The sequence below is a fragment of the Tupaia chinensis genome, unplaced genomic scaffold, assembly GCF_000334495.1.
Source record: "Tupaia chinensis unplaced genomic scaffold, TupChi_1.0 Scaffold000281_1, whole genome shotgun sequence".
Lineage (NCBI taxonomy): Eukaryota > Metazoa > Chordata > Mammalia > Scandentia > Tupaiidae > Tupaia > Tupaia belangeri.
In genome coordinates, this window is record NW_006159764.1 from 147,159 (window position 1) to 163,367 (window position 16,209).

At 44.4% G+C, this 16,209-nt stretch overlaps 1 protein-coding gene across 5 annotated transcripts in view; it reads left to right on the forward strand.

The window, feature by feature from the left end:
- The window catches only part of LRRC34 (leucine rich repeat containing 34), a 37,229-nt gene that overhangs the window by 3,826 nt on the left and 17,194 nt on the right, over positions 1-16,209 (forward strand). The window contains exons 1-12 of one of the 5 annotated variants that reach the window (XM_006150266.3): positions 88-246; positions 1,863-1,977; positions 2,485-2,606; positions 2,702-2,766; positions 3,533-3,616; positions 5,418-5,546; positions 8,184-8,351; positions 10,331-10,485; positions 11,061-11,216; positions 12,616-12,742; positions 14,326-14,545; positions 15,489-16,092. In XM_006150266.3, the coding sequence (XP_006150328.1) occupies positions 1,904-1,977; positions 2,485-2,606; positions 2,702-2,766; positions 3,533-3,616; positions 5,418-5,546; positions 8,184-8,351; positions 10,331-10,485; positions 11,061-11,216; positions 12,616-12,742; positions 14,326-14,529 (1,284 nt within the window). In that variant the 5' untranslated portion in view covers positions 88-246; positions 1,863-1,903 and the 3' untranslated portion in view covers positions 14,530-14,545; positions 15,489-16,092. Of the gene's footprint in view, positions 1-87; positions 247-1,354; positions 1,423-1,862; positions 1,978-2,484; positions 2,607-2,701; positions 2,767-3,532; positions 3,617-5,417; positions 5,547-8,183; positions 8,352-10,330; positions 10,486-11,060; positions 11,217-12,615; positions 12,743-14,325; positions 14,546-15,488; positions 16,093-16,209 lie in introns of those variants that run through there. The other 4 variants (XM_027772545.1, XM_006150265.3, XM_006150268.3 and 1 more) reach the window with 4 other exon arrangements.

Sequence of the window (16,209 nt, forward strand, 5' to 3'; positions counted from 1 at the left end):
CTGCCTTTCCGGGGCAGGTGGGGTGGGGTGCCGGGTGCCGGGAACCCCGGGTGGCTGCGGGGCCGGGAAGGTGTCCGGGCTCGTGCTCCCTGCCAGCTCCCCCTGCGCTCAGCCCCAGCCGGCCCGCCCCGGCGTCCTGAGCGCTCTGCAGCTGCTCGGGTCCCGTCCCTACTTGCTCAACCCAACCTCATCCTTGGCTCTTCTCCCTGGTCGTCGTCTTCCTCTCTCCATGTTCAGATCTTTAAGGTAAACGTTTTCTACCCTTAAACTGAAATTCTCCCTTCTGTACTGTTCTGCCTTCCAAACGCCCGAAAGCCCTCACCGTGACACCCGAATTGTTTTCTCTAACCTGTTAGTCCTTGTGCCTGATCAAGCCGGGCCGCAGAGCTTCAGCTGGCCTCCGCTCACGCTGTTAGCCGTCCAGAACGCCTCTGCGGCCCGCTCCCTCACTCACACAGGTCCCTTTTCCAGCTGTGCATTAGTCTACACCACAGCTCGGGCTCAGTTTCATCTCGTGGCTTTCTTTTGTGCCGCCCCTTCTGTGCTTAATACCCCCCTCCATCGTTTAAACCCCAAACGTGAGAATAACCCTGTTCCCCTGCTCCGTTCCCTGTCACACTCGGGCTGACTGCACACGCAGATTAAACAATATAGTCTCACACGGGATGCGGAGAGCACTTCTCTATATTTTACAGAAGGGCTGGAAACATACAGACTTTCTATTAATATTCACACCATAGCACATCCAAACCTAACTCCTAAATAGATGCATGACGATTTGTTTAGAATTTAAAGGCTTAATGGCAATAACGAGGGGGACGAGCGTGTAAATTTATTTTACATAACTGCCTGAAAATAAATTCGAGAAGTAGTAAATAGAATTTAATACGGTCTCACGTGCCCTGAAGGAATCAGGTGGTGCCCGATTTGGAGGGGCAATGGCTAAGTCCAAATAATCTCCTATTTGGAACTTCTGTGACTGCAGGGTCAGGGAATCTTCAGTCCCCTTTCTGCAGGACACAGTGCTGCCAATCTGCTTATCTCCATAGCCAGGTCTTTTAAAGTCTGTAAAAACAATTGCAAATTTGCAGTGTGTGCCCTTCTTTCTCGCTTCTGTGGAGACTTTTTTTTTTTTTTTGAGAGGTTTTTGCTATAGGGCACTTGCGCTTGCCAGACAGACAGAGAGAGACAGAGAGACAGAAAACGAGAAATCATCCCTCAGGGGGGATGGCCACACCGCAATCCCTTCTCCTCCATTCTCTTCTCAGGATCTTGGGCACACACGCACACGTGCCCGGCGTGAGTTCAAGCCACCGGGTCCGGGTCTTGAACCGCCCTCGGTGGCGTAGACCTCTTTTACTGAACTAGTCAATTCTTTCAAGGTTGCCTCCATCCGGGTATAGATCTGCAGCTCGCTGGATGGTACGTTTCCGCGGGAAAACTCATCCATTCGGTGGTGGCGACCGTTATCAGTGGTGAAAACCTGCAGCAAGAGAGGGCAGGTCTTCTCACATCTCGGCTTTTCCGGCTCCTTAATTTCCTCCTGAGTATCACGCGACTCCACCACCACCTTTCTCCTATGGCCCAGGAGACGTTCGCCCTGACCTCCAGTGTTTCATCTTTGGAACACCAAAAATCTGGAGTCATTCAGGGACCAACAGGTGGTATGGTGGTTAAAAGCGCTGGACCTCCCACATGGCTGACTGTGGTTCGAGTCCCGGATCTGGCGGATTGCCTTCGCACGTTCTCTCTGGTCACATTAAAATAAATAAATGAAGTTAAATAAAACAATTCTTTAAAAAGAAAGAGTCTGGAGTCATTCATATGTGATTAAAGAAGTTTTTATTTTTCAAAATCTCCAGAACCTCTTGCCAGCCTCCAGGAACATTATTGTAATCTATGTATGGAAAAAGCCCAGAAAATTAATCCATTTATAGTGCATATACTCCAAGAGGTGGATGAAGAAATTAAGACAGGGTAAGGAAGATAATACTTGGTTACATCAGTAGTATTCACTGACATTCATGTGTGTGAAAATGCCGGAATACCGAGTGACTTTATAACCATTTGACAATGCTTAATAAAATGGACATATCTTTGGATTCATAGTACTACGTGGAGGAACAAGACTATTAGGTCTTTGAGATGGGGTGGTGTACTGGGAAGAGCCACAGGCCAGGACTGTGCAAGCCCGGCTCTGAATTTGTCTTTGACTCCTGTGAGCTGGGTAAATTTAGGCAAATCATTGACGTTTCCAGTGTCAAAGGGGGGATAATTTGTGTGTGTGCGCGTGTGTGAAATTATACAGTATAGTAGAATATCCAATAGTTTCCAGTTCCCTGGTTTAAATCTATAAGTCTACTGCATTTTTGTTCCCAATAAATATTATCCTTGATGTTACTATTTACACATGAATAAAAATACTTTTATTTCTTTACTAGATTTCTTTCTTTGTATTTCAAAATCTTTTTTATGTTTTAACAGACTGGGCGAGGGAATTATATTAAACATCGCTGGTAACAATCGCTTAATACCAGTAGAAAGAGTAACAGGTGAAGATTTCTGGATCCTTTCCCGACTTTTGAGCCATCATGTATACATTAATGGTATGGTTCTTTAATTAGTACTTCTGCTTTCCAGTTTCCTGGTTGTAAGCGTTCTTTGCAAGGAGTCTCAGCCTCTGTCCCTCCGTGTCCTTTAGGTGTGGATGTCAGATACAACCTCATAGGCGATGTCGGTGGATACTACGCTGCCAGGCTGCTGCGGGTACTATTTGACTGCAGGACGTTCTTGGCTCCGTTCAGAGTGACCCTGGGTAGTTTAACGGCGGATGTGCAGAACATTAGTTTGACGGATGTCCCCTGCCCTCTGTTACGCCCACCACATGTGACACACTGGGAATCCATTGTGTGTCTGGTCTCCAAGCTGGTACCTAAGCTCCTGATCAGCTTTGGCAAACTTGTTACAGCCCATGCTTAATAAGTAAAGCATGTCCAGGTTTTCAGTCTTTGATCAAAACTGAATTTAGGGACCAGCAGTTAGCGTAATGGCTATGTCGCTGGACTCCCACGTAGTCGACCGGGCTCGCGTCCCCGACCTGGTGGCTTAAAACTCACGCCAGGCGCGTGTGCGTGTATGCCCAAGATCTGGAGAGGAGAATGGAGGAGAAGGGATTGCGGCGTGACCATCCCCCCTGGGGGGTGATTTCTCGCTTTCTGTCTCTATGTCCCTCTCTGTCTTTCTGGCGAGCGCACGCACCCTATAGCAAAAACCTCTTAAAAAAAAAAACCTGAATTTAGTCTTTTTCTTTCATTGCATTTCATTTATATTATAATTAGATTTTGTTGAAATGAGAACGCTCATGTCTCCCTTCCTCCCCATGGTAGTTGCTTTTGCTAGAATTCAGGTTTTCTGGGTTATAAAGATTTCCCTTGGAGGTAAATATTTACATAAATTAAATAAATATCTGTATCTATATAGATCAGTTTTCAATCTTACATATGTAATAGTTTCTCTTCTCTCATTATTATAGAAACAACTTAATCTCATTTACTTAAACCTTATGTTTAATGATATTGGGCCTGAAGGTGGAGAACTGATTGCTAAAGCCCTCCAAGTAAGTCCGCTCGCTGGGTCCTGGGGGAGGTCTTCAGACTTTCGTTTACAATCTGCCCATTGGGATCGCCTTGCAGAGTGTCACTTTTTACCACTTTGTACCATCGGCCCCTTGTTTAAAAAAAGAAGCAGCTTTGGGACCAGCAGCTGGTGTAATGGCTATGTCGCTGGACTCCCATGTAGCCGACCGTGGTTCGAGTCCCGGACCCAGTGGGACTCGAACTCACACTGGGTGCGTGTGCATGTGTGCCCAAGATCCTGAGAGGTGAATGGAGAAGGAATTGTGGTGTGGCCATCCCCACTGGGGGGTGATTTCTCGCTTTCTTTCTCTCTGTCTTTCTGGTGAGCACATGTGCCCTATAGTAAAAACCTCTAAAAACAAAAGCATTTTTATTGAGATATAATTCATATACATAAAATATACCTTTTAAAAGTCTTCGATTCAGTAGGTTTCCTAAGTCTGTTCACAAAGTTGTATAATCATCACTCTTGTCGCTATTTTTAGAGCATTTTCATCACCAAAAAAAGGTCCCATGTCCATTCACAGTCCCTCTCCAGCTTTTCCCCGCCTGCCCGCTTCTCTCCCGCCCTTGGCAGCTACTAATGTACCTTCTGTACAGAGCTGCCGGTTCTGGATGTTTCTGACAAGTGGACTCAGTGTGTTTGGGAAATTTTATCACTTGAAAAGTGATAGAGGGAAAATGGGGCTCTGCCTAATGAGTACAGGGCCGCCTTTGGAAACGAGGAACTAGCTACACAGATGGGTTCACAACATTCTGAATGTACTAAATGCTACTGACACTTTAAAATGGTCAGTATTAGGGGGTCGGCAGGTGGCGTGGTGGTTGGGGTGCTGGACTCCCATGTGGTTGACCGTAGTTCCAAGTCCTGGATCTGGTAGCTTGCTTTCTCACTTTCTCTTTCTCTCTGGTCAAATAAAACTAAATAAATAAACAAGTAAACAAAGTTAAATAAAAAAATAGTTCTTTAAAATAAACAATGGTCAATTATATATTATATGAATTTCACACCAATTTAAAAAAAAAAAACCAGTGAGGACTAGCTGTGTAGCATAGCAGTCAAGCATTACACAAAGGAGGCTGGATTCCACACGGTCGACCACAGTTCACGTCTTGGCCTTGCAGCTTGGAAGACATGCTGGGCCTGCACCCACATGTCCGGGATCCTGGCGGGATGGAGAGCTGGAGGAAGGGGGGTCAAGGCACACCCAGGACCCTCGGGACGCGCCTTCTCCTCCGTCACCGTGCGTGCACATATAGCCTCTGACATAAAAAAAGGAAAGTGAAGTGTAATTTTCTTAGAAGATGAATTTAGAAGGGCCGGCAGGTAGCATGATGGTTAAGGATGCTAGACTCCCACATGGCTGACCATGGTTCAAGTCCCGAACCTGGCAGCTTGCTTTCTCACTTTCCCTCCCTCCTCTCTCTCTCGCTCTCTTGTCCCTCTCTGGTCAGGTTAAAAATAAATGGATGAATAAATAAGTAAATAAAGAGTTAAATTTTAAAACAATTCTTTTTTTTAAAAAAAGATGAATTTAGAGTTTCCACTGAGAATAAAGTTTATTTAAATCTGCTTTATTTATTGGCGATTGCTTAGACATCTGTTTCTTGGGCATGTTTTCTACTAAACTAGGTTTTTATTGATGGCAAAGGAATATTTCCTACTCTATTTCCATGAAAAAATGGTGAGTCTGCAAGCACTAGTCTTCTAACTCATGTGACTTAGAGAATCGTATAGATTAAAAACCTGAATAACTACACTTTGATTCTTTTCCTTTCCAGAAGAATACAACTCTGAAATACCTAAGAATGACTGGAAATAAGATTGAAAATAAAGGCGGAATGTTTTTTGCTGCAATGCTGCAAATTAATTCAACTTTAGAGAAATTAGATTTGGGTGACTGTGACCTGGTGAGTAAACCGATAATGAGAAAATCCCCCAGACTGTGGGCCATTCTCCCAGAAATCCAGCATAGAGACTTGCTGATCGATTCTTGTGAATTCTGAATTTCCACCATATAAATATACTTACCTTATCCTATAAATATACTTGCCTCTGATGGGAATAATAGCCGTAATAGTACAGACTGTTAACAAAATCACATTATAGGGGCGGTCAGTGTATGGTATGGTACTGGATCCCACACAGCCCATCGTGCAGTTTGAGTCTCAAACCCGACATCTTGAGAAACATGCCAGGGGTGTGCACGTGCATGCCCCCAATCCCGAGAGGAGACGGAGGAGGGGCTGTGATGTAGCTGTCCCCCTTGGGGGCACTGATTTCTCACTTTCCCACTCTCTCTCCAAGTGCATGCGACCTGCAACAAATTAAAAAACAACAAGAAATCACATTATAGTAAATAATACCATAGAAAAATACTCAGTTTAAGGACAACTCATGGCACGGTGGTTAAGGCAGGTGGATTCCACATGGCTGACTGCAGTTCGAGCCCTGGACTGGAGGACTGAGAAACACACCAAGCACACGTTTGTTCATGTCCAAAATCCCAGTGAGAGTGAGAAATGGAGAAAGGGTCGTGGCAATGACCATGCCCCACGGGGGATGGATTCTCACTTTTTTTCTCTGATGAGCACAAGTACCCTCTGGCAAATTAAAAAAAAAAAAGTCAGTATAATAAAAATGTAAAAATACTCCAAAACTTTTATCCATAGCTCATCTTAACCTACATGGGATTTTAAAAGAGAAATACCATGTTTGTTTTATCGAACCTTTTAAAATGTACTCATGAGCGTTGCGTCAAGGTGCACATCAGGTAAGAGTGAGAGCAGTACCTGCCGCAGGGTCTGGGCACACTGACCCTTCCTCGTCGGCCAGCCTTGGGTCTGGGCACTGTGTCTTGGGCACTGTGTGTGCATCTGGTGTTTCAGGCTGACTGGTCTGGGGACTTGAAGCAGGACACCACGTGACTCTGGCTTCTCCTGTGCGGTGCATTACCACTGCACCATAGAAATAAACGGCCTGGTCATGTTCACTTCAATTAAACAATGCTACTTCATTAGTATATATATTTTTTCTTTTTCGGAGAGGTTTTTGCCATAGGGCACGTGTGCTCGCCAGATAGACAGAGGGAGACAGAGAGACAGAAAGCGAGAAATCACCCCCCCAGGGGGAATGGCCACGCCGCAATCCCTTCTCCTCCATTCTCTTCTCGGTACCTTGGGCACGCGTGCACACGTGCCTGGCATGAGTTTAAGCCACTGGGTCCAGGACTCGAATCGCAGTTGACTACATGGGAGTCCAGCGACATAGCCATTACGCCAACTGCTTCTCCCAGTAAAATTTTTTTTAATTTTTGAAAATCCATTATTTTGAAGTGAAGTTATATTAGAGCATAAAAACGTAAAATGATGGTGCCAAAAGCTTCTGAGTTTTTAGCTTACTTGGTAATGAGGGATGTGTCTGTTTTGCATGTTCAAAAGTCCAGGTTTCTATTCTTGTTTTTGCTGGCTGGTGGCGTGGTGCAGGCACTGGATTCCCACGTTGTTGACCATGGTGGGCGTCCCAGACCCAGCAGCTTGAAAATCATGCCAGACGTGTGTGTTTGCCCAGAGTCCAGAGAAGAGAATGGAGAAGGAATTGCAGTGTGGCCGTCTCCCTGCAGGATGATCTCTTGCTTGCTTCCTCTCTGTCTCTCTCTGGTAAGCACATGTGCCCTATAGCAAAAACCTCAAAAAGATTTTTTTTTTTTTTTGCTAGAGGGTGTGTATGCTTGCCAGAGAGGAACAGAGAGACAGAGACAGAGAGGGAAAGTGGGAAAGCACCTTTGCACACGCACATCCACGCACACACACACACCATGTGACACAGTCATGCCAGAATCCCTCCATTTCTCTCTCCTTTCAGGATTTTGGGCACACACACACATGCATCTGGTGTGTTTCTCAGGCTTCTGGGTCCAGGACTCTAACCGCATAGTTGGCCGTGTGGGGTCCAGTCACTTTAATCACCATGCCATGGGATGGCCCCTCAAACCTTTTTAATTGCCAGAGGTCATGCTTGTCAGAGAAAGACAAAGAGACAGAGAGTGGAGACAGCACCACCCCAATGGCACATGGTAATGCCACAATCCAATCCCTTCTCCATTTCTCCACCCTCCTGTGACTGACAGGGGCTGGCATTCGTGCCCCTGTGGCTTGAAGGACATGAAGGTGTGCTCCAAATCCTGATGGGAAGGAGAGGTGGAGGAAAAGGGACTGTGGTGTGGCCAGAGCCCGTTGGGGTACTGTCTCTGTCAGGCGAGCACATGTGCCACAACCCCTTTTCCTCCATTCTCCTCTCGGGGTCTTGAGCACGCACAGACACGCGCTGCACCCAGTGTGAGTTTAAGCCACTGGGTCTGGGACTCAAGCTGCGATTGACTACATGGGAGCTCAGCGACATAGCCATCATGCTAACTGCTGGTCCCCCAATGCTTACATTTTTTAAAAAACATTATTTTGATTCATTCATTTTGTAATTTATCTTGAAATATTTATATAAGGAGATTAAATACCTTGTCCATTTCCTTTTTGAATTCCCATTTTTAGGGAATGCAGAGCGTGATAGCATTTGCTACGGTACTAACTCAAAACCAAGCAATTAAAGGGATAAACCTAAACCGACCTATACTGTATGGTGAACAGGTGCGTACTCGACGTGACGGCTGTCAGTGTAACAGCGTGAGTATAAACGAAGGCGCTGAAATTGACGTCGAGGTACGTGAGTACGCCGTGTTTCCAGAACTGCACTTCCTGTGAACTGCTATTTACAAATAAAAACTTACTTAAAACAAGCCATCTGCCCTCTGGAAACTCAAGTTCTGAGTAACCTGTGGGGGTCAAAGCAGCTGGGTGACCGGGCAAGTGTTCGAAGTTGTGCAGACCAGGCTACCAGAGCCCAGCGTGAACTGTTTCATTGTTTTGCACTGATAGGACTAGATCTGTGACGTCATGAGTAATCACAGCAAAATATGTGTGAACACATGTGTAAGTTTGAACTTGAGCGCATCATCGGTGAGCTTCCTGGAGATGGAAAGATAAAACATCGTGCCTACTTGCAAAGCTTTTCTTCGTTCTTCAACATATTTTTGGGTGGCTCTCTGCTCGTATCGGTTGTAAAAGCCAGGGAATAAGAATTCATTTTATTATTACTGGTCTAAATGAAAACAGAGGTATATCTAGAAAAGAAGTGCAGGTTCAAAGCTCTTTATGTATCACAAATGCATTTAAAGTTGTGTTTAAAAGTCTGATGTTTGGGGAACCAGCAGTTAGCGTAATGGCTATGTCGCTGGACTCCCATGTAGTCGACTGTGGTTCGCGTCCCGGAGCCAGTGGCTTAAATCTCACGCCGGGTGCGTGTGCGTGCGTGCCCAAGATCCCGAGAGGAGAATGGAGGAGAAGGGATTGCGGCGTGACCATCCCCCCCTGGGGGTGATTTCTCGCTTTCTATCTCTATGTCTCTCTCTGCCTGTCTAGCGAGCGCACACGCCCTAGAGCAAAAACCTCTCCAAAAAAAAAAAAAAAAAAAGTGTGAGGTTGGGAATATGACTTCACTGGATTCCCATTGTAGTCAACTGTGGTTTGAGTCCCGGACCTGGTGACTTAAAATTCACGCCGGGCATATGTGCGTGCGTGCCCAAGATCCCTAGAGGAGAATGGAGAAGGGATTGAGGCATGCCCATCCCTCCTAGGGGGTTATTTCTTGCTTTCTGTCTCTCTGTCTCTGTTTTTCTGGTGAGCGCATGAACCCTATAGCAAAAAACAAACAAACAAACAAACAAACAAACAAACAAAAAAATCCAAAAACCTCTCAAAACAAAAGCCCAATGTTCAGCGGGGTCAGCAGGTGGTATAGTGATTACAGTGCTGGACTGCACATGGCTGACCGTGGTTCAAGTCTGGACATGGAGGGTTGAAACGCATGCCCAGAGTGTGTCTGTACGTGCCCAAACCCGCAGAGAATGGAAGAGAAAGGATTGTCATGTGGCCATCCCCCAGGGGATTTCCCACTTTCTGTGTCTCCAGTAAACGTGTGTGTCCTATAGCAAACTCTCTTAAAAAAAGGGGGGGTGGAGAACCAGCAGATGGTGTAATGGTTACATCGCTGGACTCCCACATGGCGTGAGCGCAGTTCAAGTCCTGGACCCAGCAGCTTAAAACTCATGGTCCATGTCCATGAGTGTCCGAAACCCTGAGAGGAGAATGGGTAAGGGGTTGCTGCCTGACCACCCCTCTGGGGATGATTTCTTGTTTTCTGTCTTTCAATGTTTGGGCTGGTGGTTAGGCTGGATATCACATGGCCAACTATGCAGCTCAAGTCCTAGATCTGGCAGCTTAAGGAGCATGCCAGGTGCGTGTGCATGATGCCCAAAACCCTGAGAGGAGAATGGAAAGGACCGGGGAGTGACCGTCCTCCCTGGTAAGGGGTGCTTTCTCTCTCTCCCTCCCTCTCTGTCTCTCTCTCTCTCTCTCTGTCTCTCTCTGTGTATCCCCAAAATCTGAAGGGATTCCAGTGTGGCTATTCCCCCTGGGGAGTGATTTCTCGCTTTCTCTCTCTGTCTGGCAAGCACATGTGCCCCATAGCAAAAAATCTCTCTTAAAATAAAAACCCCTAATTTAAACAACAGCATATGTTTGGAATAAACCTAAACTACCTCAGAACTGTATTTTAGAAAAAAGATCGTATCTATTTTCAGGAAGAGTCCACAGTCCACATAGGCCACATGCTGAAAGAAAACCACTGCCTCGTCGAGCTCCACGTGTGTAAGCACGGCATTAAGAACCATGGCATACAACAGCTGTGTGAGGCCCTGCATCTGAACAGCAGCGTACGCTACCTTGATGTCAGCTGGTGAGCAGTAATCTACACACTACATGAGAAGTCATGGAAATAACTGTGCAACTACTCAACGTACATGGAATACTTTGTCAGACACTATTTTCAGTGGTCAGAAAATTCATTTGGGGCGGATGGTGGTAACACAGCTGGACCCACCTGTGAAGGGCCCTAGTCCAGGGCCTCGCACCGCCCTGTATGTGCCGGACCCGAGCTGTGCTGTGATCTGGGCCGGCTGAGGCTGGGGTGCACTGTGGTGTGATGACCCTGTTGGGGGTGCCTGTGTCTTTCTCTCTCATAGAAGAAATATATCAACTTTAAAAAGGGAATCAAATGCAACTACTATCAAGCTTTTGTCCTAAGCCTTAGTATTTCTTGGTGTAGCTTCTTAGTCATTTGAATGGGCCACTTATGTAAGCCAGAATAGGTGCAATATTTTTTTGCCCATTTTCATTAACATTTTTTCTAGTTAAGTGATTCAAATAAGTCTTTACTAAAATAGCAAGTACTGTTTATCAAAATAGTTTGCAAGCATCTTATCACTGTCAATAAAAGAACAATAATTCAACTATAACTCTTTCTTTTTCCAGCAATAAAATAACTCGAGATGGAATGATCTATTTGGCTGATGTGCTGAAAAGCAACACTACTTTGGAAGTAATAGATCTCTCTTTTAACAGAATAGAAAATGCAGGAGCTAACTATCTCAGTGAAACTCTTACTTCATACAACAGGAGTCTTAAAGCGTTAGTATGGTTTTATATTTATTTAGTCAAAATAACAGAAAAACTTAAAACCTTAGAATACTAACCTCAACCCTCTTAACTATTTTTTAAAATTTTATTTATTCATTCATTCATTTTAATTTGACCAGAGAGAGACAGAGAGAGAGAGTGCAAGCCACCAGGTCTGGGACTTGAACCATGATTGGCCATGTGGGAGTGTCTAACGCCTTACCCACCACACCACCTGCTGGTCCCAAATGCTTTAATTCTTAAGATTAGGATAAAATATGACAACACAGTTTCTATTGACATAGTATTAAGTTACAGTAAAATTTCTATTTCTATTTTCCAAAGATGATGTCTTTTTAAAAATAAATTTGGTTCTAGTTATCATTCCTTCTTTTTTGATTTATTTAATTTTACTTATTTATTATTATTATTTAATTTGCTACAGGGCACATGCACTCAACCAACAGAGACAGAGAGAAAGTGAGAAAGCGAGCCAAGTCCAGGACTCAAACTGTGGTCGGCCATGTGGGAATCCAGCACCTTAACCTCCACACCACCTGCTGGCCCCCACTGTTTCTTAAAATGTAATAAACTCTTATTGTTTTATTTATCCTGACTTCTAAAACAGAAATTATAAGCATTCAATATATCAAGACGTAAAATAATGAGTTAAAGAAGAAAATACTACTTGGATGACTTTGTCCAGAAAGAAATCTGTGACTCACCCAGAAATTTACTGAATAATGTAAACAAAAGACTGTTTTCAAAATGTAGACAATTCTGTGTACATGAAGTATCCAATTAGAAAACCAAGGTTCTTGGATTTTAAGAATTATATTGTCAACACTTTGACTACCACATTAAAACATTAAAGAATAATGTTGACTTCCTGTAAGAAAATGTTTGTAGGGTCAGCCAAGTGATGGGGTTGGTTAAGGCAGCTGGATCCCATGTGGCAGTACAGTCTTGAAACTGGTGGCTTGAAAAACACTGAGCACACCTGCGTGCATGCCCCAAATCCCGCGGAGAATGGAGAGGGGACTGCAGCATGGCTATCCCTACCAGGGGTGTATTCTCACTTTCCCTCACTCTTGCCAGTGAGTGCCCATGCTCTGTATACCATTTAAAAGAGAAAGTTTGTGGGGCCAGCAGGTGGCATGGCTGGTTAAAGCACCATGGTTAGAGTCCAGGATCTGGCAGCTTGAAAATCATGCTGGGTGCATGTGTACCCCAAATTCTGAGAGGAGTGGAAGGGAAGGGACTGCAGCATGGCCGTCCTCTGAGTGGTGAGTTCTCACTGTCTCTGTCTCTCTTTGGGAAGCACATGTGCCTTATGGCAAAAACCTAAAAAAAAAAAGTTTGTTTTGGTGGAATTATTGGTTTCTAGAGTCAGTATCTTGTTTTCTTCCAGGCTGTCTGTAGTCAGCAACAACATCGAGGGAGAAGGACTTGTTGCACTTGCACGATCAATGAAAACAAACCCCACATTCTCCAATATTTACATCTGGGGAAACAAATTTGATGAGGCTACGTGTGTGGTAAGTGTCTTCCTTCAGTACTTCCTCTGTAACGGCAACCTCTTTGTCAGACCCGTCCTTGTCTGTATGATGCCCCTACAAACATACCAAGAATCCATAGGAGACAAAGAAATTTCTACGGTGAGAAAACAACAGGTCAGCATGTCATGCCATGCAGTTGTCTCTCTTCGCCTAATGTACAGATGAGTTTCAGAGGGTCTACAAACCCCACACAATTCTTTGTCCAAATCGGGGATTTTGTTTATTTTTGCTGAAGAATGGATCTCTAATTATCATCAAATTATTTTTTTAAGAATTATGTTATTTAACTTTATTCATTGATTTATTTTAATTTAATCAGACAGGATCAGAGAGAGAGAGAGAGAGAGAGAAAGTGAGAAAGCAAGCTGCCAGGTCTTGGACTCAAACCGTGGTTAACCATGTGAGAGTCCAGCACCCTTAACCACCTCACCACCAGCCAACCCCAGTTATCATCAAATTCTTAAAATCTGTATACAATACCCTTTCCAGCCTCATTTAAGAACACCATCATGGGGGCCAGCAGATAGCATCCTGGTTAAGGGTGCTGGACTCCCACATGTCTGAACACGGTTCAAATCCCAGATCTGGCGGCTTGCTTTCTCACTTTCCTTCTCGCTTCCTCTCTCTTGTTCTGTCCCTCTCTGGTCAAATTTAAAGAAAGAAAAAATAAAGTTAAATAAAATACTTCTTTTAAAAACGGGACCAGCAGTTGGCATACTGGCTATGTCACTGGACTCTCACGTAATCGACTGTGGTTTGAGTCCCGGACCCAGTGTCTTAAACTCACACTGGGCATGTGTGCATGACTTTGGATCTTGAGGAGAATGGAGAAGGGACTGAAGCGTGGCCATCCCCCCAAGGGTGATTTCTTGCTTTCTGTCTCTCTGTCTTTCTGGCAAGTGTGCGTACCCTATAACAAAAACCTCTCCAAAAAAACGAACACCATTGGAACAAGAAAAGTTTGACATGGGCCCTTTGGTCCACACAATTGATAGTATAAAAAATTAACTCTAGGAGCCACAAAAATGGTAAATCATGTTCAATACATTAAAACTTAGAATACTAATTTTGTGATATTATTTCATTGTGTATAATTAAGTGAATAAAAGTATACCTATAAAACCTGGAAAATATTAAAATTCAGCAATCGTGTTGTGAACATTTTATTTTAAACTACAAATTGGCCCAGATGATTTGAGTGTTTAAATATTTAAGTAATATTTGGGACCAGCAGTTAGCATAACGGCTATTTTGCTGGACTCCCATGTAGTCAACCACAATTCGCGTCCCGGACCTGGTGGCTTAAAACTCAGGCCGGGCGCGTGTGCACGTGTGCCCAAGATCCCGAGAGGAGAATGGAGGAGAAGGGATTGCGGCATGGCCATCCCCCCTGGGAGGTGATTTCTCACTTTCTGTCTCTCTCTGTCTTTCTGGCGAGTGCACGCGCCCTATAGTAAAAACCTCTCAAAGAAAATTTTAAGTAATATTTAAATAATTACTGAATATTTTTAAAATTGAGCAAATTATTTCCTTAGTGATAGTTTTTCTTTTAAAAATTCTAGGCATATTTCGACTTAATTCAAATGGGCCATCTAGAGCTAGCGAACACAGATGTGGAGCCATTTGTGGTGGACGGACGTGTGTATCTTGCAGAAGTTTCAAATGGCCTTAAAAAGCATTACTATTGGACACCAACTTATGGAGAAGCTTATAGCCAGTCACCTAACGCGGGTTTTGCTCTTGTTCCAGTAGGGCAACATCTATGAAAAACAGGCTCTTAAGGTAATTTTTATACAACTGTCTTATTACTGTTACAGAGATTAACATTTTGTGTTTTTTTTTCATAAATTAGAACAAGTTATTTTGTCAAATGTGTAACAAATATATTAATCTGTCCATTGTAAAAAGCTGAGCCGTGTAATTTTTTAAAAGAAACATTACAGTATGGAGACTAAAAGAAATTTTTTGGAGAGGTTTATACTATAGGGTGCGAGCGCTCGCCAGACAGACACAGACAGACAGAAAGCGAGAAATCACCCCCCAGGGGGGATGGCCACGCCACAATCCCTTCTCCTCCATTCTCCTCTCAGGATCTTGGGCACGCACGCACACGCACCCGGTGTGAGTTTTAAGCCACCAGGTCCAGGACGCGAACCGCGGTTGACTACATGGGAGTCCAGTGACATAGCCATTACGCTAACTGCTGGTCCCATGGAGACTAAAAATTTAAACCTGCAGAAAAGAACAAAGGAACTAGGTTAATTTCTTTTGATGATGAAAAATACCAAGCAGGGAAATAGTATATGTGTAAAAAAGGTCATTATAGGCATCTTTTACTTTGTTTTTAGAGAAGTTTTTGCTGTAGGGCACGTGTGCTCACCAGAGACAGACAGAAAGTGAGAAATCACTCCCCACGGGGGATGGCCATGCTGCAATCCTTTCTCCTTCAGTCTCCTCTCAAGATTTGGGACACACATGTACATGTGCCTGGTGTGAGTTTCAAGCCACTGGGTCCAGAACTCGAACCTAATCCAATGTTACCTAATTTTCATACTATTTAATTTCTCTGTATCATATGACCACGACAAAGCCACTTTTATCTTCGAGAAACCTGCACCACCCTGGTTTCCTTACTGTCTGTTATCACTTGGCATCTTTTCTGTCTGTTGCTCAGACTTTAAATGCACTTTTCTCAAGATGTTGTTCTTATCTTTTATTCTTCCAGGGCTGCCTTAACCATTTCTATAGACTACTCTTAGTCTTATGCAGAGAGCTGCAAGATCTGTATCTTGGACTCACCTCCAGCCACTGCCAGACACTTTCACATGTCCCTCTCACCACCATGCAAATCTGTACACCCCAAATTGTGTTCTTTTGTAAAGCTGTTCCTTAACTTCCCGATCAGTCAGTGACATCGCATTGTCCCAATCACCAACGATCAATCGTGAGGCGTTCGGCTCGGGGCTGTCTTGTAGAAAGAAATAGAAACTGGCGAGGGCGTACGTGTGCTCCATGTTGTGCTGCCAAAGAGAAGCTGGAGCTGGATGCCACCCCTGGTCTGCGGTTATAGTCCATGCCCAGGCAGACTGAGACATACCAAGCATGCACAAGAACCCAAGATCTGATCAGGTGGAGGAAGGGGGGATCATGGCCTGACTACACCCTGTGGATGGTGCTTGCTCCTCTGTCATGTGCATGCTATCATGAATAAAGAAAACAAATTATTTGGAGAAAAAGGGGAACTTAAGGATACAACAGCCCAAATGACTGACACCTGGGGCAGCCAAGGAAGCACAGCTGTGCTCCTTCGAGTGGGACTGCAGGGCCAGCATATGGCGTAACGGTTACGTCAGTGTACACCAACATGGCCAACCACAGCTTGAGTTCCGGACCCAATGGCTTGAAGCTCATGCTGGGCACCTGTTTGCACATGCCCAAGATCCAGA